The sequence below is a fragment of the Aethalodelphis obliquidens genome, unplaced genomic scaffold, assembly GCF_003676395.1.
Source record: "Aethalodelphis obliquidens isolate GAN/ISIS:26980383/991018 unplaced genomic scaffold, ASM367639v1 scaffold37, whole genome shotgun sequence".
In the NCBI taxonomy this organism is placed as follows: Eukaryota; Metazoa; Chordata; class Mammalia; order Artiodactyla; family Delphinidae; genus Aethalodelphis; species Aethalodelphis obliquidens.
This window is the reverse complement of record NW_020837981.1, coordinates 15,112,807-15,137,970: the sequence shown is the minus strand read 5'-3', so window position 1 is coordinate 15,137,970 and position 25,164 is coordinate 15,112,807. Positions and strand designations below refer to the sequence as shown.

Sequence of the window (25,164 nt, the reverse complement as noted above, 5' to 3'; positions counted from 1 at the left end):
TGAGTATACAAAATGGAATTGGGTCTTTTGAAAAATGACTTATTGTGAATCACAAACAAAACTGTCATCACAAATCACCAAAAATTCTTACACCTCAGACCTGGGAGTCTGTAATTATGATGCAGTCATTCTTTGTGTGTCCAATTGAAAACAAAGCTCTGAGGATATAATGAAAAGTTGTGGTTTGATAAGAGAAGCAAATGGATAAATGAATTAGGCTGTTAACCCTACTCTATTTTCAAAGGTTGTAAAATACATAAACTTGAACAGAGATAACAATGTTTTTAAACATGCTTCGGAGCACTATTATCTAAAAGTCTGTCACTCAACATAGTAGGACAATTCCAACAGAGACGATAAACAGTAGTTGTCTTACTGGGCAGAAAGATGCCGGAGAAGGGGAAAAAAGCTTTTGAAGTAGGATCGGGTCTTGAAGACTGAATTTAAGAAGGTACTTTCGGCAAATTTGGGTTGAGGAGGCGTTTTGAAGTCCTTTAAAGCTACGCTCTTAGAATCTGCCCAGAGATTCAATATCATGTGCTCCTTAACCAGTCCCGGCCTTTGAAAAGCCCTTGGTGCTTATAGAGGCTTGGGAAAGGCTTGTAACCTCAGTGACTACTTTGTTGTTGTTGTTGTTTTAACATCTTTATTGGCGTATAATTGCTTTACAGTGGTGTGTTTCTGCTTTATAACAAAGTGAATCAGTTATACATATATCCCCATATCTCTTCCCTCTTGCGTCTCCCTCCCTCCCACCCACCGTCCCTATCCCACCCCTCTAGGTGGTCACAAAGCACCGAGCTGATCTCCCTGTGCTATTATGCTATGCGGCTGCTTCCCTTTAGCTAGCTATTTTACATTTGGTAGTGTATATATGTACATATGTACATGCCACTCTCTCACTTCGTCCCAGCTTACCCTTCCCCCTCCCCGTGTCAAGTCCATTCTCTGGTAGGTCTGTGTCTCTATTCGCCTCAGTGACTACTTTGAACTGCTATTTGAGACACCTGTAAAGTGCAGTGAAATTGATAATTCCCTGCTGGGAGATCGTTTTTTTTTCAAGTGCTTGTAATTAGGTCGAGATCATATATATTTTTAAAAGTTCCTTAAGTAATTTGTAATGTTCACAAATTGACTTATTCTTTCCTCTTAACAGCTGCATTTTCATTTTCTTAGCATGTTTATCACTCATTGTTATTCTTTAAAAACTGATAAATAGATGTTGATCACATATAATTAAAAGTAGTATATAATATAAATTCAAAACAAAGGTCACTTGGAAATAAGAACTTTCCCCTAAGCACATTAACTTACCTCTAACTCTATATACATAAGCCAAGTAAGCTTAAGCCGTGTTTTAAAAATTAATTTTTGTCAAAGGAATATATACATAGCTTTAAAAACCAGAAACAAGCATTTTCAACTCTATTATCTATTTCTTCTAATATTTACCTCATTGACTCTGCATAATATACATCTCCTACTGTCTCCTGAGTCATCATTTTAAAGCATTAGCTGCTGATTTCCTGTTATAGTAGGTGAGGATTTAGCTTTCTTAAATCACTCCTTAAATCATTCCTTTTCTCCATTTCTCTTTTGATATAGCTATTATTCCTTTTTGTGGTTGTTAAATCAGTAGTTTAAAATTATACTCATGACTTTTCTGCTACTTTCTAGGCAATTTCTCCAACTTTATCTTCTAACCTACTGAAAATTTAATTTTCTCTATGTTAGTTTTCATTTCTTAGAGCTCATTATTTGATAGTTCCTTTTTTCATTTTGAAAATAAGAGGAGTAACAATAAACAGTGTAATGTCTACATCTGAGAAGAGATTCAGATACACATTTGAAAAGAAAGAGAGTTAGAGAATTCAGAAGAATAAAGGGGAGTGTGGCAATATGCGAGAAAGAAGGTAAGACTTGTTGCTTATTATGAGAATGTTGGCATTCTCTCATTTTTTTTAAATTGAAGTATAGTTGATTTACAATGTTTTGTTAGTTTCAGGTGTACAGCAGAGTGATTCAGTTATGTATATATATGTGTGTGTGCCTGTGTATATTCTTTTTCAGATTCATTTCCCTTATAGGTTATTATAAAATATCGAGTATATATAGTTCCTTATGCTATACAGTAGGTCCTTGTTGGTTATCTATTTTGTATATAGTAGTGTGTATATGTTAATCCCAAACTCCTAATTTATCCCTCCCCCCCTCCTTTCCCCTTTGGTAACCATAAGTTTGTTTTCTATGTCTATGGGTCTATTTCTGTTTCGTACTTAAGTGCATCTGTAACATTTTTTTTTTAGATTCTACATATAAGCGATATCATATGATTTGTCTTTCTCTGGCTTACTTCACTTAGTATGATAATCTCTAGGTCCATCCATGTTGCTGCAAATGGCATTCATTCTTTTTTATGGCTGAGTAATATTCCATTGTATGTATTTACCATATCTTCTTCATCCATTCATCTGTCAGTGGACACTTAGGTTGCTTCCATGTCTTGACTATTGTAAACAGTGCTGCAATGAACATTGGGGTGCATGTATCTTTTCAAATTATAGTTTTCTCCAGATATATGCCCCAGAGTGGGATCCCTGGATCATATGGTAATTCTGTTTATATTTTTTTAAGGAACCTCCATACTGTTCTCCATAGTGGCTGTACCAATTTACATTCCTACCAACAGTGTAGGAGGGTTCCTTTGAGAATATTGACATTCTAACAGCTGGCAGTCCTGAGTTCTAAGAAAGTAGATGCTTTCAGCTCTGGCCTTTTCTTGGGGGCTTTCAGCCACTAGAAGAGTCTATCTTGAGATGATAGAAGAAAAACCGCCCATGATTTAGTCTCCTAAGTTCTGCACAGTGATTTAATTTCGTCACCATCTGGTCCATATACTGTGGCTTTTTGCTCAATTATATGTGCAAATTCACATAAATGATTTCCAGCTGAATTATCAATTCTGACTCCTGTTACTTAATTTTTAGTAATATTAGAACTCATATATTTTCACATATTCTTTTAACTATAAATCTTGCCTTGATCTTAAAACTTTTTAGCTTCTCTTATTTTCCTCAGCTAATGCTCTTCTTCCCTTACCAACTTAATACATCATATTGTATTGTTACAGCAAAGTTTGCAATGTATGCATGTGTGTATTATCCTTATTCATTTACAGACAATCCTAGTACAACTGTATGTATTTCTCAGAGGCCATTATCTTATTAGTGGAATTTAAACCACTCAAAGCTAATTAAGAGTGCTGTAAAATGTAACCAGAGAATATGAATGTTTAATACAATAAAAAAATATTGGAAAATGCCTTAGAGAATACACCTTTAAATTATTCCCAGAAGTTTTATTAGGACGTTCCCTATAGATTCATATAAGTTTTTTTATCAGTTATGGCTCAAAGTTAAATTTCTCTTTTTGAGCTTAAAACTCTTGCTAGGAAAAAAGTACTGAATTTTTTTTTTAAGTGTCATATAGTTCCTCTCCCTCCCCCCTGCTCCCACCCTTGTTTGTAGTTATCCTCTTGTTCTTGTTTCATGGATACAATCAATATCTTATTTCCCTAAAGATATTATAGTTTTTGTTTTAAGTTCTTTTCTGTTTCCTACTTTTTTTTTTTTCTTGCTTGGTTTTTGCTTTTACCATTGGAAACTTTTCTTTAGTGTCTAGTAGTCTTTGGCTATGTTCATATTTAAAAGTGAGGAATTATGGGACTTCCCTGGTGGTCCAGTGGTTAAGACTCCATGCTTCCACTGCAGGGGGCACAGGTTCAATCCTTGGTTGGGGAACTAAGATCCCACATGCCTTTCAGTGTGGTCAAAAAAAAAAAAAAGGGAGGAATTAAGCTAATAGGAAGCTCTGTTTACAAGGGTAAGGCTTTTGGGTTTTGATGTAGGTTGATTGGATCGTAAGCTGGCTTTTTTTTAAATTGAGAAATAATTGACATATAACACTGTAATTTTAAGGTATGCAGTGTGTTTATATATTGTAATATGATTACTTCAGGAGCATTAGCTAATACCTTTATCATGTCACATATTTATCATTTCTTTTTATGCTAATAGTAGGTAAGATTTAGTCTCTTAGTAACTTTAAAGTTTATAATACAGTATTATTGACTATAATCACTATATTGTACCTTAGTTCTCCAGAACTTATTTATTTACTAGTTACAAGTTTGTACCTTTAGTATCGCCCCAATTCCCCCATCCCCAGCCCTTGGTAACCGTGTTCCAAGTTTTTACAAGTTCAGTTTTCCAAGTTTTTACAAGTTCAGTTTTCTTAGATTCCACATATAAGTGAGATCATACAGTATTTGTCCTTCTCTGATTTACCTCACTTAGCATAATGCCTTTAAAGTCCATCTATGTTGTTCCAAATGGCAGGATTTCCTTCTTTCTCATGGCTAAATAATATTCCGTTGTATATATATATACACCACATCTTCTTTATCCATTTAGCTGTTGACAGACACTTAGGTTGTTTCCATATCTCGACTATTGTGAATAAAGATGCAATGAACATGGGTATGCAGATACTGCTTTGAGATACTGATTTCAGTTCCTTTGGATGTATACCCAGGAGTGGGATTGTTGGATCATATGGTACTTCAATTTTTAATTTTTTGAGGAACTGCCATACTGTTTTCCGTAAAGGTCAACTCAATTTACCATCCCACCAACTGTGCACAAGGGTCTCCTTTTCTCCATATCCTCACCAATGTTGTTATCTCTTGTCTTCTTGATAAAAGCCATCCTAACAGGTGTGAAGTGAAATCTCACTGTGGTTTTGATTTGCATATCCCTGATGATTAGTGATGTTGACCATCTTTTCATGTATTTTTTGGCCATTTGTATGTCTTCTTTGGAAAAATATCTATTCAGGTCCTTTGCCCATTTTTAATTGGATTATTTTCTTTTTTTTGCTGTTGAGTTGTATGAGTATATATTTTGGATATTAGACCTTTATCGGATATATGGTTTACGAATTCTCCCATTCTGTAGATCGTCTATTCAATTTATTGATGGTTTCCTTTGCTATGCAGAAGCTCTTTAGTTTAATGTAGTCCCAGTTATTTATTTTAGTTTTTGTTTCCTGTGTTTTGGTGACTTATCTAGGAAATCACTGCCTGGACCAATGTCAAGGATCTTTTCCCCTATGTTTTCTTCTGGGAGTTTTATGGCTCAGGTCTTACCTTTGAATCTTTGATTGATTTTGAGTTAATTTTTGTGAATGCTGTAGGGTAAGTTTCATTCTTTTGCATGTGGATATCTAGTTTTCCTAGCACCATTTATTGAAGAAACTGTCCTTTCCCTATTGTGTATTCTTGGCACCCTTGTCAAAAATTAGCTGACTATATATATGGTACTATATATATGCCAGTACCATACTGTTGTTTTTTTTAAATAAATTTATTTTATTTATTTATTTTTGGCTGCAACGGGTCTTCGTTGCTGTGCGTGGGCTTTCTCTAGTTGTGGTGAGTGGGAGCTACTTTTCCTCGAGGTGCGCGGACTTCTCGTTGCGGTGGCTTCTCTTGTCGCGGAGCACGGGCTCTAGCACGCAGGCTCAGTAGTTGTGGCTTGAGGTCTGTAGAGCACAGGCTCAGTAGTTGTGGCGCACAGGCTTAGTTGCTCCGCAGCATGTGGGATCTTCCCAGACCGGTGCATGAACCCGTGTCCCCTGCATCAGCAGGCAGACTCTCAACCACTGCGCCACCAGGGAAGCCCCGCTTTCCTTGCTTTTGATGGCTTTGACAACTTTGAGGAGGACTAGTCACGTATTCTACAGAATGTCCCTCAGTTGGGATTTGTCTGATGTTTTTCTTAGGATTAGACTGGAGTTATGGGTTTTGAGAGGAAGACCACAGAGGTAAAGTGCTGTTCTTATCACACCGTGTCAAAGGTACATACTATCAACATGACCTCCCTGTTGATGTTAACCTTGATCATCTGGCTGACTAGTGTTTATCAGGTTTCTCCACTGTAAAGTACTCTCCCCGACCCCTCCCCACCGCCTTTCCATGTCGTATGCTTTGGAAAGCAGTCACTATGCACAGCCCACACTTCAGGAGTGAGGGGTGTATGCTCCACCTCCTTGGAGGTGGGGGGGTATCTACATAAATTATTTGGAGTTATTCTGCGTGGGAAATTTGTCTTTTCTCCCATATTTATTTATTCATTCAATTTATTTGTATTAGTATGGCTTGATGGGTATTTATTTATTTATTTATTGGGTATTTATTTTATACTTTGGGTTATAATAAAGTAATACTTCATCTTGTTGCTCAAATTGTTCTAGCTTTGGTTACTGCAAACTCTTTCAGTTGGCCTTGTGTCCCTTTGATATATCCTCATCATTTGTTTTTGTTGTTGTTACTGTGTTTCGTTTTTTTAGCATTCTTACTTTTTTTGGCACTACAAGATGCTCAAGACTCATCTTGTATATACTCTGCCTAGTTCTAGAATCAGACATTTCTCCAAGGATCCCTGGATTCTTTTTTTTTTTTTGCTGTGGGGGTGTGGAGAATGATACTAGAAACCAAGATCTGAGTGCTAGGTATTCTTGTTGCTGCTGGGTATCATTGCTTCCAGGGTCTCTCAGCTTGCAGAGCAAGGAAATATATATGAGTATACCAACTTATATATATATATACATATCTACAAGTATTTATGTATATATATATAGTGTGTGTGTGTGTATATATACAACATATCTAACCATCTGTATTTATATTAAGCTAATCGTGAGTTTATACTAATGGCCTCAACTCTAATCCAGAACCTGGATCATTCTAGCCTTCTCTACTCGCTTGTCTGTGGCCTCCCACTCTCGCAGAGAGAAAACAACCTCCTGCCATCCACTCTTCATTTACTTAATTGTCTAATTCCAGTATACATTCGGCCCTCTGTATCTGCAGACTTGAAAGCTGAAAGCTTTTCATATACACTTTTAGCCAATCTTTTTTTTTTTCAGCCTCTTGTTTTTCTGAAGTATCAAGGCCTTCAATTCCTGAGCATTTCTAGAGTTATAGATGTCATTGCTCGTTTCTTGGTGCAGTCACTCTCTGCAGGCACTGAGGTGTCAGTGTTTCCTCTGCTAAGCTGTTACTTCTCTGTCAGCTTTCTGTCTTCCAAAATTATGTTAAGCTCTCTTGTCCTTGTGGGTTTATGCCACACTTATGTATTTTGCAAATATAGCTCTTAATGTACAGTTGTGATAAAAAATAATTGTGTGCAGTTGATGTCTTTCTTTTCCCCCCCTTTTTAAAAAATCAAATTTATTTAGGTATTATTTACATACAGAATAATATGCACCCATTTTTTAAATTATTAAAGATTAATTAATTGATTTTTATTGAACTGTAGTTAACATACATGCTCATTTCTTCATGAGCATTCCCTGACTGCTCTTGGGTCAGGAATAAACCTATAAAAAACTATCAGTAGTATTCTTTTCAAACTTGCTGAAGTTAACATTTCTGCTTCATTTGTGGTTGCTCCCATGGCAACACCATAGTAACTGTAACTGCTGGCAGGGTTTGAAAGTTTCTACTTTGACTTTCTTTTATGGCAGTTTGCTCTTTCACACACACTCTTTCTTATTCTTTTGCAGCATGTGGAATACCAGCAGGGCAGACTGTTTTATATTATGGACAACTAACTTTGGACATATCATTAAAAAAATAGGGGACAGAATTCAAGATCTGTTTTCTTTAGTAACAGGAATAAAATATTTATAAAATTCCTAATTGTTTCTATAATTCCAATAAATGGAACTGGTACCTTCTAATGGTTTACAGTTATGGTTTTTTAAAAAGTTCATTCAAGTTTATTTATTTGCTTATTATTGAGGTATAGTTGATGCACAATATTATATAAATTTCAGGTGTACAACCTAGTGATTCACAATTTTTAAAGGTTATATTCCACTTGTAGTTTTTATAAAATATTGGCTACATTCCCTGTGTTGTACAGTATATCCTTGTAGCTCATTTATTTCATACATGGTAGTCTGTACCTTTTACTCCCCCACCCCTCTCTTGCCCCTCCTCCCTTCCCTCTCCCCACTGGTAACCACTAGTTTATTCTCTATATCTGCGAGTCTGTTTCTTTTTTGTTATATTCACTAATTTATTTTTCAGATTCCGTATATAAGTAATATATATTTTATGTTTTACTGAATGTACTGAAAGGGCTGCATGCGTTTTTTTTATCCTAAGGGTTAAATGGGATGAGATAAAATAGCAATTTTAAGAAGGGGTACTGAACTAGGTGAAGGCTTAGATTAAAGAGATGCTTTTAGTGTGCCCACTATGGGATGCATGACTTCTCTTATGTGATCTCATTTACTTTTATTCTGCAAATGACCACAATGGAGCTATGAACCCTTTACAGATAGGAACTTGGAGCCTTTGTCTTCAGTCAGGGCAGAGCCAAAGTGGGAAGTCAGGGCCTGTGCACTTTCCACTGGGCTTAGGTCCTGTATTTCTCTAGCTTAGGTTTCCCTAGCTTAGGTCCTGTATTTCCCCTGTGCTTTGCTTCCAGGTTAATGAGAGCCAGTGTAGCACAGTGGGTAAGCATGGACTCTGAAGCCACACTGCCTGCATTCAAATATCTATACTACCATGTACCACTTGGGATCTTTGCCTCAGTTTCTCTATCTGTAAAATGGAGAGAATGATAGTTGTGGTGGGAATTAATATTGTAAAACACCTAGTAAACATTATATCAATACAAGTGTTTACTAAATAATAGGTAAATTGTGTTGCACTTCTTGTCCTCCTATTGTGCTCAATACCAAAAGGAAAGCAGATATTGTCTTTAGGTCTTCCCATAAGGGCCAGCTCTGTGGAAACAGAAATGTGTATAGATGTGAGAGAGTTCCTTCTTACATGGACGGTTTGGGCCAGGCAGGTAATACGTTTTAACTAAAATGTCACTTAGCAGCGCTAACCCTCAAATGATGTTCTTAAGCAAAATCTAAGTGCTTATAAGACTTGTATATCGTTGAATAGCTACGTAGAGCTTTAATAAGGGTGAAAAATTCCAGTGGTTGAACTGAAATAATCAGATGAGGAATGGTAAAATGATCTAATTATTTTTTCTTTCTAAAGTGAGGGGGCTGAGCTAGATGACTTCAAATACATGTGATTTTTATAATCATTAAGCTTCTTGGTTTAGTCAGCTAGCTCAGACCTGGAATGTAGATGCTAATGTGCTTAGATTAAAAAATGGAATGATGTAATAGCTGAAAATCCTCTGGTGTCATTTGCCTAATTAAAATCCCCAAAGCTGCCTATCTGGCACATAAAAGCAACCACTAGATTGCAGAGATCTTTGGTTATAACTTTGTGTCCTTTTGTCCATGAGCCATTGTAACCCCTTATCCCTATGTTGAATAAGTCAATGACCTTGGTGCCGTACTGCACCTGAGGTTACTTTTTAAATGAAGGAATTAAGACAATATTGTTATCACCTGTAGGCGGGTGACCTGCCCAGGATGTTATCCAGTGCAGACTCTGGGACGGCACGTCTGTTTCAGAATACCAGTTCCACATGGGGAATTGAATAGTGTCAACAACTAAAGATTAGCCTTTGCTTGTTTGTAGAAACGACAAAGTAAAGGAGCTAGAAGAGTTCATAGTCTGAGGGGTAAACACACTGAAAAGGATAGTGTTTCTCATTCTGGGAGACGGTTTTATATCAGTCTGAGAAAAGCATCTGAGTAGTTTTAATCAAACACCCTGGGCTTAGGCTAGATTTCCAGTGGCTCATCCACATGATGGATGGATAAAGAGCACTGATTGGAGAATCAGTGGCTCCTGAAGAGGCAGCTGTTGAAGGTTCTCGCCAGGCAATTGTCTGGCAATTGTCTTGATAAATGAGACTATGCAGTTGCAAAGCAAACAAAGCCGAGGCCGCTAAGTTGACCAGGAAAAGTCATTTTTTTTTCTGTTTGTATTGTAGCGCAGGTGCCTATAGGAGCAGAGAGACACTGGGGTGCCCAGCTGACCTTCATTAACATCAGATCAGTTGCTAATTTTAGTAAGCATTTGATTAGTATTTGGGATGTTATGGTCAGGAATTTCTTCATTTTCCCCCACTGGGAAGATCCTATTGAAGTGATATCTGTGTGTTTAGTTTTCCAAGTACTATTGACCCTTGAACAACTCAGAGGTTAGGGACGCTGGACCTTCCACACAGTCAAAAATTTACTTATAATTAATAGCCGGCCCTCTGTACAAGTGGTTCCCCCATATCTGTGATTCCACATCTACAGGCAGATTCAACCAACCCTGGATCATGTAGTACTGTATTATTTACTACTGAAAAGAATCCTTATGTAAGTGGACCCATGCAGTTCAAACCTGTGTCGTTCAAGGGTTAACTGGGTTGGAATTCTTGACAATAACCCCACAGAATGCTGCTGCTAGTAGTAGCTATTAACTGAGTATCTATTGCATGGAAAAGGAAGAAAGGCAATACTATGTATTGTTTAAGAGCTGGGCACTGAAATGAAACTCCTGGGTTTCATTCCTCACTGTACTATTTACAGGCTTTGTGATTTTGAGCAAATTAACCTTTCTGGGCCTCAATTTTCTCATTTATAAAATGGAAATAGTAAGTGCTCCATCCACGTTAGCAGCTGTTGTTAACAGCATCGTTGTTGTTGATTTCTTCAGCTGACCAATGACTGCGGGAAGAGTGCAAAGTCTGTTGTACCCATACATTGACCCCTTTCTGGGTCCTTCTCACATCAAGTATGATGGAGGGAGATAAGTGAGTGAACCAAATATCCTGGTGGTCTGAGACATTTCCCGTCTGTGACTTCAGTTTTTCTCTCCAGCAGCAGCTTCCCAGTGAGTACGGGTGAATTCATTCTTTCTCATGGATAATTTTTTTCTGGTTCATTAGCTGGGATATCAAGGTTTTCTGGCTTACCACTGTGAATAGATAAACCTTTATTGATTTTTTTTCCATTACCAATGGCTGTAAGCTAAGACATTTGATTGGTCACAAATTAAGGAGTTTGCCCCAACATTCTTTTTTTGGGGGGGCGGTATGCGGGCCTCTCACTGTTGTGGCCTCTCCCGTTGCGGAGCACAGGCTCCGGACGCGCAGGTTCAGCAGCCATGGCTCACGGGCCCAGCCGCTCCGCGGCATGTGGGATCTTCCCGGACCGGGGCACGAACCCATGTCCCCTGCATCGGCAGGCGGACTCTCAACCACTGCGCCACCAGGGAAGCCCTGCCCCAACATTCTTGAAACCTCTCTGACCAGGGCAATACTTAGTCTTAATTAAGATAGTGCCCTTGAGGAGCAGAGAGTTAGGAGTTATATTCCTGTGCTGAGAAGAAAAGGACTAAAGAGAAAAGCCTGAGACTAGACGTTTGCAGAGCAGCTCAGCTGGTTGAGAGTTGGCTTTGTTTAACGCCCAACTTCTCAGAAGATTTTCCTCGGCTGAGTGGGCTTGGTGGGACATTAGCTTGAGAGTGTTGCTTAGCAACGAGATTTTGTGGGACCCAATTCTCAAAAGAGTCAAGCAACCCGTCCCCTGCCTACCCTCCACCAACCCTCAGCTACCATCCTGAGCCTCCTATTAGACAATCAAGTGTGTGCTGGAGGGAGGGACCAGAGACAGGGGGCAAAGTTTAATCTTTGAACTAAGCAGCCTGGAAGTATTTAATCTGTAGCACCTAGTTCCCCAGAGGGATCCAGCCTGGACTGGAAGTGGGCAGCGCTCCAGAGACGTGGGAGTGAACGCTGCACGGAAATACCTGCTCACCTTAGGAGAAACCAAACTTGGGGAGAATGTTTGCGGTACACTTGATGGCATTTTACTTCACCAAGCTGAAGGAGGACCAGATCAAGAAGGTAAGGACTCACAGAGCTGAGAGATATCTGGTCCAGTCTTCACTGACAGAGTTAATTGATCCCGTGCCTACATGTGAAGAGATTTAAGAGAGCTTATTAGAAAAGGTACAGGGTGCAGAGAGGCAGTAAAAACTCACAGAAGGGGAAGAGGAAGTAAATCTCCCATGGGCTGCACATTGCATACTGTCCTGAGCCTTCAGTTTCACTCGGACTTCAGATACCAGACGGGAAGCGGATGAGGAGAAAGTCTTTAGAAAGCTTGAAGACAATTGTGTTTGATGTGAGGAATGTTTGGGGGAAAGGCTACAAAGAAGAGTCATTTTTAAAGAAAATTTGAGAACTCATTAAAGTAATTCACATGATTCTTCACATGCTTGGAAGGATATAAATACAGATACCAAGAGGGGTGTGAGTTTTTATGTACAATATTCAAAATATATATTGTTGGCACGTGCTGTTGGCCAGTGGTGTGCTCTTAATTATGTGCATTATTTTGCCACTTTGCACAAGAAACCTGTCTACAAAATTGATTCCAAGGTCGGCTGGTTAAAAGTTGCCAAGGCGCAAATGGGGGCCAGCCACCAGCATTCTCTCCTGGCAGCCTAGAATGAGCCCAGCCTGCCCCTCTACCCACACCAGCTGCCAGTGGCAGGGCTCTGGGCACGAGCATCTCTCAATTTATAGATAACAGAAGTCCTCCCAGCAGGTGGATTTAGCCAAGATTACCCAGGTATTTAAAGTGGAGTGAGGATTAAACCCAAACCTCTGAATCCTCCTTCAGCATTCTTTCCATTGTATCATGATGCCTCCTGGCTTTTCAAACTGAAAGAAAGAAAGCATGGCACCTGACAGCCCTCCTGTGCTGGGTGGGATAACCTCCCACTACATTCTGTTCATTAGGGAGTTGGGTTGCAGGTTATAGCAAATCTTAAAATATTGTAAATCAATCAGTTATCTTAATTTTCATTTATTGATTAGATTCAGAGAGCTCTCTACTAGCTTCTTAAGGAGGTGGAAAAGTCCTACAGTACTGCTTAAGAATTCATTTTCTGTTACAACCTCTTAGTAAAGATGTAACCTGCATGGTGTCTCTCCAGCCCTGAAGGGGAGTCTTTGGACCTTTATACCTCTAGTTCTAACAAATTAGTTTCGTTTCCTTGGGCCCCTTTGTGGTGGTTAACCTTTAGTTACACCCAAGAATCAGGCTAGACATGTTTGTCCACCAGCCCAGGTGCAGGCCCAGGAGGTGGGATTGCAGCCTCCACTGATCTGTTCCAGGTCCTTCTGGGAGGAGGGTCAGCGTTTGTCAAGGCCTGGGGTTGACCCCTTTCTCTCTCCCAGGGGAAGGCAAGATAGCTAAGCGTGAGCTGAGCAGGGATAGTCAGGAGCACTTTCCAGCCACCTTGATGAGTGAGCCAGCAGGTGTCTGGGGTAGCAAGGGTGGCCAGTTTATGAGTTGCTGCGTTGAGTCATAGGTTCTGAGAACACCAACTCGTTCACTTCTCCTCGTGGTGACAACACACCTGGTCAAAAGGCATGGGCTCTTCCTCTGTCCCGGTCAGGTAGCCAGTCCCCTCCATAGTTTCTGTGCTTCCTGCTTCTAGAATTGTCAAGATCCTGGGTGCTACTTGCCTCCGAGGCTTACTATTCAGACCCTGGAACAATTTTTTAAAATTTCCTTATACGAACATTAAAACTAAACCAAAACAAAACAGGAAGGAAGGGGAAGGAAGAAGGAAGGAAGGAAAGAAGGAAGAGAAAGAGAAAGGAAGGAAAGAAGGAAGACAGAGAAAGAAAAAGAAAGGAAGGGGGGAGGGGAAGGAAAGGGGGGAGGGGAGAGGAGAGGAGATCTTTTCCAATTCGATGTAGTGACATTATTTGACCTATTGATAACATTGGACTGGGTCTGGTCACTGACCTGCAGATTGTTCATTCATAAAAGAAGAACTGGTTAGGTTTTTCCCTGTGTACTTTTTACAGTTTAGTAAGTCAACATTACGAAAAGTGGAAATGTTACCTTTAATCCCACCCTTCTCACAGACACTGTCACGTTTGCCACGTGGAAGCCCTTGTTGTCTTTTTTCACAGTGGATGTTTTTACAGTTATATTGTGTTTACCACTGTGGATCTGTATAGTTCACTTACTGTTAAAACGTAGCCACTCAAGTACATTTCTCCATAATTATCTTCCTAAAATTCAGTCAAGTTGGATATGCCATAATTTAACCTTTTCCCTCTTGTTGGACATTCAGCCACTTTCATAAACATTTTTTTAATAAATAAAATATTGTTATGATAAACATTGGTGTGTATTTAATGTTCTCCATATTTGGGATTGTTTCCTAAGGATAGATTTCCAGAAGTGACATCACTGGGTTCAAGAGTTGAACCATTTTATGACTCTGGATTCATAATACAGGATCTTTGGACTAAGTGATCTGTAAAGTCCCTTTGGGCTCCCACATCCTGTAATTCAGCAGCTCTGAGCCTGCAGTTTTGAATTTGCTCTTCATATGTTAAATGTGATGCTTGTTGGCTCTTTTGTTTAGAAGATATCTGGTGTCACATGGTTTGTGAGTCACTCCAAGAGTGGGCTTGGCTTTCTGAGCTCAAGTACCCTCCCTTGGTGCCTGCAACGTGTGGCCCTGCTTATACAGGCCTCAAATCACCTGTTTGGATTTAAAATACAGCCTTTTTGTCCCAGCATATGTTTCATTCTTCCCTTCTAACTACTGTACCAGGTGCTGTGGAAGATACAAAGAATAAACAAGAAACTGACACTAAGTTGACATTTGTCTGTGGTAACTTTAACTTACTGAAAGAGCAGGAGTAGTAACCCAAAGTCCTGAATGACTGTTAAACTTCAGCTGGCAAACTACCCCAAAGGGCCTCAAAACCACTACTTACATACAAAGGATGATGCTATAGGGTTACCTGGAGGAGGTCTTTATACTCTGGGGCTGAGCAGAAATGAGCAGTCCGTTCAGGGGCACTGTCTGAAGGGCCTTGGGGTGATAAAGAAGCAAGTTTAGGTTCCGTGTAGTACATCTCACCCTTCCCCAAACCCCAATTACTTGGGTCATGTCCCTTCTGTCGGTTTTCTCCTTGTGTGTTGCTGTGCCAACCAATTAGTCATAAACAGACTAGGGGTGAACAGAAAGCCCTTAATGAAGCATGACCTGATTCCATCCTATCTTCTCAAATATGCTGAAAGCCCAATTGTCCTCTTGTTAGTGGCTCTCTGATGGTTTTCTGGCCTCTCGCTGGGCCCCCAAGCCCCTGGAGTCATGGACCACTTCACTGGCTTAGGACTCCATACTGGCCCTGGACTGAACTGGGATGCCTGCCCTCTAGGGCTGGCTGATGACTGCATACCTGTCTTATGATAAAGGTCATGTGACCCCTGGACTTTGGTATAACTTGTCTGTGGGGCTTGTGGGTCCTGCACAAAGCTGTGAAGCAAAACCAGGCCATGGAGCGAGGAATATGGAGACTGCATTAGAGTCCCAGGGCTGCCACTTACCTGTGGCTCTCCTAATGCTGCTTAATGGCTCTGAGCCTTGGAGTCTCCCCATCTCTCAATTAGGAGCAATAATTTGGCCTTACCTGACTGCCTCCAATGGATGTCTTGGAGGTTAGATGAGGTGACATACATGAAAGCACTTTGTATACTGCAACAAATGTTCTTAGCCTTAGATAAAAGTGTGGGAGAGAAGTTCCTGCAGGAATGTGCCAAGATGAAGCCTCCTTGTGACCTGGATGAATAGAGAGGCTGTTCAGTAGATAAAGCAGGGTGGCAATACAGGGCACCTGTGCCGCTGTCCCTCCTCCTGGTACTCCATCCCAGCGAGCCCTGGGAATCTAGGCTGCCACCACCAAGTGATTAGCGTTAGCACGGGGAGGAAGGTAATATGATGTGACTTACTGCCCTCAGATGGACTGTGCACAGCAATAGTAATTTTTATATCTTCCCTCCACGGGGGTAGTGGTCCTTTGTCCCAGTTTTCTGGTTACTTGAGTGACATGCTCTCGTTTCCAATAGCAATCTGATCTGGCTTTAAAAATTAAACTTCATCTTAGTTAAAACAACCTCAGTTAAAAACAAAATGGAAGTTTAAAGCACTGGACTTTAGAGGTTGCACTTGGAAACTGAATTTAGCTCTGCTCTTCCTAGCGGCCCATAAACAAGGGGAAACGTGTGAATGTATATTGTTACCATTGCACAAAAGAAAGGTTCCATGTTTAGGAATTTGAGGTTCAAGCTATAGCTAGTCTTTTCCAGAAGAGAGGCAGTAGGACAACGGTGAGGGCCTTGAACCGGGAATTAGAAATTGAATCCTCCTTCATTTTTGCCCCTCCATTGTCCCATCAGAGAAATGGGGGAATCATTTTTTCCTCAGAGCTTGTTTTTCAGAGGAATAAGTCCCCACCTCCCTGGCTTTCCATTCCATTCTGTTCTAACTCCCCAGCTTGATGAGTGGTCAGGCAAGGGGCCTTAGGGAATCCACATCGAGAAGCTGTCCCGAGTCAGGAAGGCAGCTTCATGCCTGGAGTGGGAATTTACAGCCTGAATGGTGGACAGGTGTCCCCAGCAGCCAACCCTGATCACTATGCTCTCTGTTCCAGGTGGACAGGTTCCTGTATCACATGCGGCTCTCCGATGAGACCCTTTTGGACATCATGGCTCGGTTCCAGGCTGAAATGCAGAAGGGCCTGGGGAAGGACACCAACCCCACAGCGTCGGTGAAGATGCTGCCCACCTTTGTCAGGGCCATTCCAGATGGCTCAGGTGAGTGGAGCTGGGGGCTGCCAGGTACCCTGATCCCCCTGGTTCCCTCTTGGCTGATGGGTAACTGAAGTTTGCTTCTGTTCCCTGGCTTACCTCTCCCGCCCTCTCTCCACATCCCCCCACCCCACTGACTCTCTATGCTTCAGTCATGCTCAGTACCAAAAGTTTTTTTTTTTTTTTTTATAATAGTGTTTATTTATTTTTACTTGTGGACAGTTTGCTTTATTTATTTATTTATGGCTGTGTTGGGTCTTCATTTCCGTGCGAGGGCTTTCTCTAGTTGTGGCAAGCGGGGGCCACTCTTCATCGCGGTGCGCGGGCTTCTCACTATCGTGGCCTCTCTTGTTGCGGAGCATAGGCTCCAGACGTGCAGGCTCAGTAATTGTGGCTCACGGGCCCAGTTGCTCCGTGGCATGTGGGATCTTCCCAGACCAGGGCTCGAACCCGTGTCCCCTGCATTGGCAGGCAGATTCTCAACCACTGCGCCACCAGGGAAGCCCAGTACCAAAAGTTTTGAGCCAAAGTTCAAATGCACCTTGTTTCTTCCCTGCCTGCCTTAGCCCTACACACTCTGTTCCCTCTCCTGTTGGAGAATCCCAACACTCTTCCCCTTACGGACACCAGTTTGGCTTTTCCATCTCAGTGTAGAGGTTACTGCCTCCATCTGGGAAGCATCCCCATGCTGGATTAGGTTCTTGTCAGAGCGCCTGTCAGCCTGCTGTGTATGAGAGTCTCCCCACGGGACCATCACTCCCTGAGGGCAGGGTCTGTGTCTTCTTCACCACAGCGCTCTGAGCGCTGCGTAGTGCTTGATGCATACTAGGCCTGAAATATTTGTAGAATGCATAGTAAATGGCATTTCACTCCTAGGTATCTAGATTCTAGGCTATAGAGAGGAAGTGGTGGAAGATAGTATGACGTAGTGGCAAAAATATTAAATAATAATTGAAGAAACCTAGGTTCTAGGCCCAGCTCTGTCATATCTCAGTGACCTTTGGCAAAATGTTTAGCCTCAATTTTTCTATCTGTAACATGTGCTTTCTACTGCTGCTGTAATAAGTTAGCACAAACTTAGCAGCTTTAAACAACGCAAATTAATTTTCTTACAGCTCTGGAGGTCAGAAGTTTGCAGTGGGTCTCCCTGGGCTACAATCTAGGTGTTGGCAGAGCTGCATTCCTTCTGGAGGCTCTGGGGAAGAAGCTGTCTGCTTGCCTTTTCCAGCTTCTAGAGGCCACCTGCGTTCCTTGACTCGTGCCCCTTTCCATCTTCAAGCCCCAGTATAGCATTTTCAAATCTCTGACTCTGACCCTTCGGCCTCCCTCTTCCACATTTAAAAACCCTGTGATTACATTAGGCCCACTCAGATAATCCAGCATAATCTCCCAACCTCAAGGTCAACTCATGAGCAATTCTGATTCTATCTGCAACCTTAATTCCCCCTTGTTACATAACCTAACATAGCCATAGGATCTGGGGATTACAGTGTAAACATCTTGGGGGAGCCATTATTTTGCTTACCAGAGCCTAGAGACCTCTAGAGGGAATCTGTGAGGCCCCATCAAACTCCTTCACTCTCAGCCTCTGGGTAAAGCCATAGGAGGGAAAGGAACTGGTATCTACCAGGCACCTATTATGGTCATGCAGTGCTAGGGTCTCACTGTCTCGTACAATCCCTGTAAGAACCCCATGGTGTAACTCTTATCCTCAGGTCAGATGAGTGCAGTGAGGACCATGGGGCTTCCTCAGTGTCAGGGCCCCAGTTCTGCAACCAAGCTCCAGCAGGGGCTTTGGGGCTCTTGAAGGAGCAGGGACCGTTGATCGGATTAGCGGGCTTTGGGCCCCTCTGGGCCAATGCCTGGCCCCAAGTAGCTTGGCTCTGCCGTTTGAGAACTGGGAACTGTGATGGGAAAGACCCGTTCCCTTGCTGGTGGCGGTTGTATGGTGGGCAGTGTACCACCATGGAGGAACACAGGCTGTGGAGAGAGACAGTCCTGCTTTGAAATCTCTGCTGAGTTCTGACACTGCTCTTTGAGAATGCTGTGGGGACTCTGTCCTTGATAGATCATCTGGGGCATTCCGAGGAAGTACCTGAATCATGAGGTGTGTGAGGGAGGGAGCCCCAGGTCAGAGTCCTCCTGGCTTTTGGTGATTTGGTTCCTCTTGTAGAGGTGTGTCCCCAGAAGCAAGGGAAAGTGGCCTTTGATGGTGTGAGGCTACTGGCCAGGTGTGCCTTCCCGACCCTGGCTGCTTCAGGAAGGTTTGGAAGTGAAACTGACCAAGTTTTAGAAATTGCGTCCTCCTCAGGCCAGGAGACACCACCTCCTTTCTTCACTGTCTCCTTAGAGCCTCTCATCACACAATAAATCTCACCAGTGATCCTGCTGCAGTGAGGTCCCTGGGCCCCGAGTCCCTGTGGAGCCAGGCGACCTTGTTAAGTCCCAGAACCACTGTACTCCTGTCCTCATTAGTAAAAGGGACGTGGCCAGTTTGTCCCACCAACTTGTAGGGTCGTTAGGATCAGATGAGGTCGTGTGGAAGGAATGCTCTCAACTATTCAAAATGTCCCAAGTCCTACAGAGCTCCTGGGAGCTGGTGGTATGATTTCATAATTACATCCTAATCTCTTGGGGCCTCCATTTCAGAAATGTATTCAATTTCCAGAGAAATCCTTTTGAGTTTGCCTACTCTCTAGTTTCCCCTCTTTCATCTGAACCTCCCTGAGAGGGGGTAACCTGATTGAGCCTTAGTTACCTCGCAGCCTGTCAGTCAGGGAGCAGTAGTTGACTGTTCTTACGAGTGCCTTAAAAGCATGGTTATTGTTTGTGCCTTCTCTTCTACCAGTCACAAGGGAAGGGGGACAGGAAGTGCCCATCTTGTGATTTGAAGGTGACAGTGGTTCTTCAGGCCCCACCCCAGCTGCCTCTCTTCTTGGCCTGTGTCTCCAGGCAGCCTCCTAGGCCTCCTGGAGGGTGAGCCTTGCAAGTTGATTCCAGGAGCCCCAGTGTTGTCAGCTGATGGGCCCAGGGGTCTGCATTAGGACAGGGGTCCCGCACTTGCCTGAACATAAGACTCACCTGGGACGATTCCTAAACATATGGCTTCTTGGACCTCTCCCCCTGGAGATGGTGAATCTCCAGGAATATACACGTTCAGTCCTCCTGCGCCTTTGGGAGATGCTGCGCTAGGGAGTGGGGAAGGAGCACAAGCCCTGGCAATGGCTTAGGAGAAGGAAACCCCTGGTGTCCACGGCTGCCTGGAGCCACTGAAAGATCACTGGAGTATCATCTACAGCTGGTGGATTCTCAAGGAAACCTCACCTTCTTGAAAGATCATTTCTTTTTTTTTAAATTAGTGTTCTTTTTATTTTTTAAAATTGCGACATAATTGACATATAACATTAGTTTCAGGTGTACAACATACTGATCAGTATTTGTATATATTACGAAAAGATCGCAACAGAAAGTCGAGTTACATCCATCAACACACACGGTTACAAATTTATTTTTCCTGTGATGAGAACTTTTAAGATCGCTCTTAGCAACTTTCCAATATGCAATACAGTATTATTAACTATGGTCACCAAGCTGTACATTACAGCCCCATGATGAGAAGTCATAATGATCTTAATACTCACCGTAAAGATCCTGACGGCCCCCCTGCTGCTGTTGCCCTCTTCTTCTAGGCAGGTCCTCCTTTCCCTGGGGTCCAATGAGTCCTTTCTCTGTGTCAGAGTTACAGAAGGGATCACACCATGTGGTTTTTATTAAAATCCTCCAATCTGGGCTTCCCTGGTGGCGCAGTGGTTGAGAATCTGCCTGCTAATGCAGGGGACACGGGTTCGAGCTCTGGTCTGGGAGGATCCCACATGCCGCGGAGCAACTAGGCCCGTGAACCACAACTACTGAGCCTGTGCGTCTGGAGCCTGTGCTCCGCGACAAGAGAGGCCGCGATAGTGAGGCGCCCGCGCACCGCGATGAAGAGTGGCCCCCGCTCGCCGCAACTAGAGAAAGCCCTCGCACAGAAACGAAGACCCAACACAGCAAAAATAAAATAAATAAATTAATAAACTCCTACCCCCAACATCTTCAAAAAAAAATAATAATAATTATGGGTTTTTTTAAAAAAAAATCCTCCAATCTATCCTGGTTGGTGTCAGAGGCGTTTCCCCAAAATCTCAACCAGGTCTTGGTTAAAATCTTTCTTAAAGTCTTTCTGTGGCTCCCCCTCACCTGGATAAATCCCAGATTTCTTGGAGGTGGGGTGGCTTTTCCAAATCCTTCCTAATTTAACCCGAGACTGCCCGCCAGTCTCATTTCTGTCACACGTCCCTCCCGCTCAGAAGCGCAGACCTTTCCCACCCCAGGCAATCTCATTCCTTTGCTCCTGGCCTCCTCTCCCTGGACCCCTGCTCTCCTCCGTCTGGCTGGCTGACTCGCTCTCTTTCTTCATCACTCAGCTCTGTATCACCTCCTCTGGGGTGGTGACTCCTGCTCTGATTTAGTAGACACTGCTCCCTGTGCTTCCCACAATCAGAGCACGTGCCCTACTGTGTGGAAGTGGTTTATTTACTTGCCTGTATTTCTGATGGGCTTCCCAGGGGGCCCACAGTCTTTCGTCTTTGCATCCCTAGCACCTGGCATGTCACTTGTCACAAAGTCAGTGCTCAGTAAATGTTCATACCTACATGGATCATGTGATCGACCCTCTTTCCTGTGCAACACCTGTGATAACACCTGTGAAAGCGGCTCTTGCTTGGTACATGATGAGTGCTAATAAAGGTGCACAGGATTAGGTCCTTGGAGTCCCTCCCTGAATAAATGGCTCCATCAGGTTCCTTTCAGGGCTGATCTAGGGAGATAAAGAGTCTTGCTTTCCAGAAATCTCCACAAAAGCAAAATATCCAGCTGGCTGGGTCTATAAATGAGGACTCTAAACCTTGTTCCACGGACCTGCAGCAGCAGCTTGTTCAGAAATGTAAAATCTCAGGCCCCACCTCCACTGAATCATAGTCTGCATGTTAACAAAATTCTTGGGCGACTTACATGCACATTAAAGTTTGAAGAGCGGTGCTCCACGCCATTGGGAGGGCTTGCCGCTAGTTCCTTGATTGCTAGGAACAGAGAAACCCAGTCAAGGCAGGTCAGGAAAGGAGGCTTGTAGTACAAGGACACATAAACCCAAAAGGGAGACACACAGGACCTTGTGGGAATCTGAGGGCAGGAACCGTGGTGCACTCAGGCTTCAAGGGAACTGGAACTTAGGAATTTTCCTCCACGGTTTCAGCCTACATACATGTGGCCGCCTTGGCTACCCAGCCTACCTCTGATGTTTGGGATGCTTCCACTTCAGTTTTTACCACCTACTAGCAATTTCCCTCTATGTTTTATTTCACATTTCACGAGGAGTGAATCTGAATGGCCAGCTGGTTCCTTAGATTCATGCAGCTGTGTTTAGGGTCACATGGTACCAAAGAAAGGCCACTTGGGTGACCAGATTTGTGGTCATGGAGTTTCACTTACACGTGCCTTGGCCACATGTCATGAAGCATGCCTGGTACATGCAGCCACTTTTCCAGCACAGATAATTCTATACAAAGACTTGTTGGTTCAAGGGTTTGCACACATGAGTTCCCATCCCATATCTGTGGCTGATGCTGAAGATACTGGCAGGGTCCTAGGCAGGAACTCTGGCTGGAATCTGAGTTGAAGTCATCAGGGTGGGCTGCCTCACCCCAACACATGTGTCATTTCCACCTTTTTATTAATAGTATCTGTCTTATACTGGACTCAGTCAGGTTACATTTTTTCCTTTTGAAGTGGCTCTGGCCCAAAATATTAAGCAGCCTTGCTCCTTAAGGACCAGCATTTGGTTCTTGTCTCCTTTCCCTCCTGGAGTGTCTCCTCTCTGCCCATAAGACTGAGGCTCGTATGGGGCTGCTTTCTCTTCCCTGCACTCCCCCTGCATTTTCTGCCGTATGCCCGTTTTCCGGAGTATCAGCTCTCTCCTCCCTGTTGCCGGGGTTGTGGCGGGCTAGAATAAGCTCCACCGTCAAGGCCCATTTCTAACACCACCTGCGTGAAGGGAGTTCACATTTGCCCTCTCCAGATGAACGCGTTTATTCCCTACTGGATGGCCCGGTGGACAGGGCTGAGGCTTCAGAGGCAGGCAGACTTGGGTCACACCCCAGCTTTGCCCCTTGGAGGGCACAAATCAGCGGCCACACTTCTGGAGTCTTGGCGCGTGGGCATAATGATACCTGGCTCGTGGGGTGGTTGTGAGACTTCGTGACATTTATTACAGTTCCAGCTTCGAACACAGAGCTTGCTATTTAGCAGACCCTCAATAAATAACTTTTTCGGCTTTGTTTTCTAATAGAAAACGGGGAGTTTCTTTCCCTGGATCTTGGAGGATCTAAGTTTCGAGTCTTGAAGGTGCAAGTCTCCGAAGAGGGGAAACGAAATGTCCAGATGGAGAGTCAGTTCTACCCAACACCCAATGAAATTATCCGAGGGAATGGCACAGAGGTAGCAGGGCAGGGGCTCTGTGAAGGTGGGGGAAGGCCTTGGCATCAAGTTCCTGGGTGACCGTGCCTTAGCCCCGTGTCCTGTGCTTTCTCTTCTCTGCAGCTGTTTGAATACATAGCTGACTGTCTGGCAGATTTCATGAAAACCAAAGAGCTGATGCAGAAGAAATTACCTCTTGGCCTCACCTTTTCTTTTCCCTGCAAACAGACTAAATTAGAAGAGGTAAGGCTGGTGCAAGGGAGGGAAGGAGCTGGATAGGATTTGGGTTTGGGGCTGGAGAATGGCACGTGCAGGGGTCAGGCTGGGAACAGGAGAGATCAGCAGGAGTTTTCTTGTTTGTTTTTTCTTTTTTTTTAAACAGTGAGGTGGAATTGTGAGGCAGGGAATATGCTAACATGGCCACCTTGCTTTTACACTTCCTAGGGGCACAGCACAGGGAACAAGATGGTTTTCACCACCAAGCTCAGTGGTTCTCAGACCTTGGTTGCGTCGGAATCCCTGGAGGGTTTGTTAAACACAGATCGCTGGGCCCCATGCAGGAGTTTCTTAATCAGTGGGGCCTTAGATTTGTATTTCTAATAGGTTACCGGGTGATACGAATGCTGCTGGTCTGGCGACCACTCTCAGAAGCATTGGCACAGCTAACTAGAATAAGAGAGGGAAGACTTGGGGAGTCTCCCTCTGTAGTGAGCACTTAGGAGGAGGACTGAGGTGGGGTCACTGGAGTGACAGTGTTACTGGACAGACCCAGCACCTGGGATGTATAGTCTCAGCTGTGCCACTAGCCAGCTGGAGTCTCCGGTAATCCATCTCTGTGTGCCTCAGATTTTCAATTTGTAAACAGGGAGAAGGCAAAGCTGAGCTTATGTGAATCTGTGACAATAAACAAGGGGCCATATAAAAGGACAATGAGCTTTCTGGGGCCAGGGGGTTATTGTCACAAGTCAGGTCTCCGCAGGCTACTCCTGCCTGGGGTGGTGGTCTGTGAGCTCCTGCTGCACAGACTGGTCATGACACCCAGCTCATAATCAATTCATGGACCATCTTGACTTGGGATGTGTTTGATATTGTTGGCTTGAGCCGCTTATTGATAATGGGATAGTGGAAAGGGAATGGGTTTTCATGTTCCACAGACCTGGCTTTGAATCCTGGCTCAGAACAAGTTGCGTCCCCTGGGCAAGTTACTTAACTTCTTGGGTCCCTAGTTTTCTTATCTGTAAAACAAGGATAATATCTACTTGCTGGGCTGAGGTGAAGCTTAGACGAAGCATCTGTAATGCGCTGAGCACTGTGCCTGGTGGATCAATGGTAGCTGCAAGGTTTTGACAATTGTCCCTATACAACTTGTCTCTTCATTCTTTTGTACCTTGTCCTCCAATTCCACAGATGTTTCTGGAGGGCGGGCACTATTTTATATTGTTCTTCCTCTCCATCCCCAGGGTCTCTAGCACAATGTCGTATATTTAATAGCTATTTGATAACTATCTGACAATTGAAAGGTGCAATCAATCATTTATTAGATTCCGTTGAATGGGAATTTGCCATCATCTGTCTATATGGGAGGTGGGCTGAGGTTTACTTTTTAATTATTTTCTTGAGAAAGAATTAGAAAAAAATAGTGTGAAGAAGGTTTCAGGGAATGTTAGAAGAGGCCAGGTGGAGCTTCGCTTGTGTTTGCAGACTGGAAGAGCAGAGTTCCCCTGAGTCAGTAGGGGAAGTGGGAGGAGTCAGGAATCAGGCCTCAATTCACCAAAGTTAAACACCTCTTATTTGAGCTTAGGAGCAGAGACCTCAGGAAGAAGGAAGATGATGATGATGATGGTGATGATGATAGACTGTATCTCAGATTTTGACACTGTGTCTTGCACTCTGATGAACGCTTTATGTGTATAACCTCATTTAAATCCCAAAGCAATCGTATGAGGGAGATATAATTATTTCCACTTTATATTTGAGAAAATG

General features: G+C 43.1%; 1 protein-coding gene across 4 annotated transcripts in view; it reads left to right on the top strand.

Moving 5' to 3' along the window:
* Window positions 1–8,133: 8,133 nt before the first annotated feature.
* HKDC1 (hexokinase domain containing 1) overlaps window positions 8,134–25,164 on the top strand; it is a 44,791-nt gene continuing 27,760 nt past the window's right edge. Inside the window, exons 1-5 of one of the 4 annotated variants that reach the window (XM_027130058.1) lie at window positions 8,134–10,873; window positions 11,725–11,888; window positions 16,515–16,677; window positions 23,054–23,202; window positions 23,305–23,424. In XM_027130058.1, the coding sequence (XP_026985859.1) occupies window positions 11,826–11,888; window positions 16,515–16,677; window positions 23,054–23,202; window positions 23,305–23,424 (495 nt within the window). In that variant the 5' untranslated portion in view covers window positions 8,134–10,873; window positions 11,725–11,825. Of the gene's footprint in view, window positions 10,874–11,694; window positions 11,889–16,514; window positions 16,678–23,053; window positions 23,203–23,304; window positions 23,425–25,164 lie in introns of those variants that run through there. The other 3 variants (XM_027130056.1, XM_027130055.1, XM_027130059.1) reach the window with 3 other exon arrangements.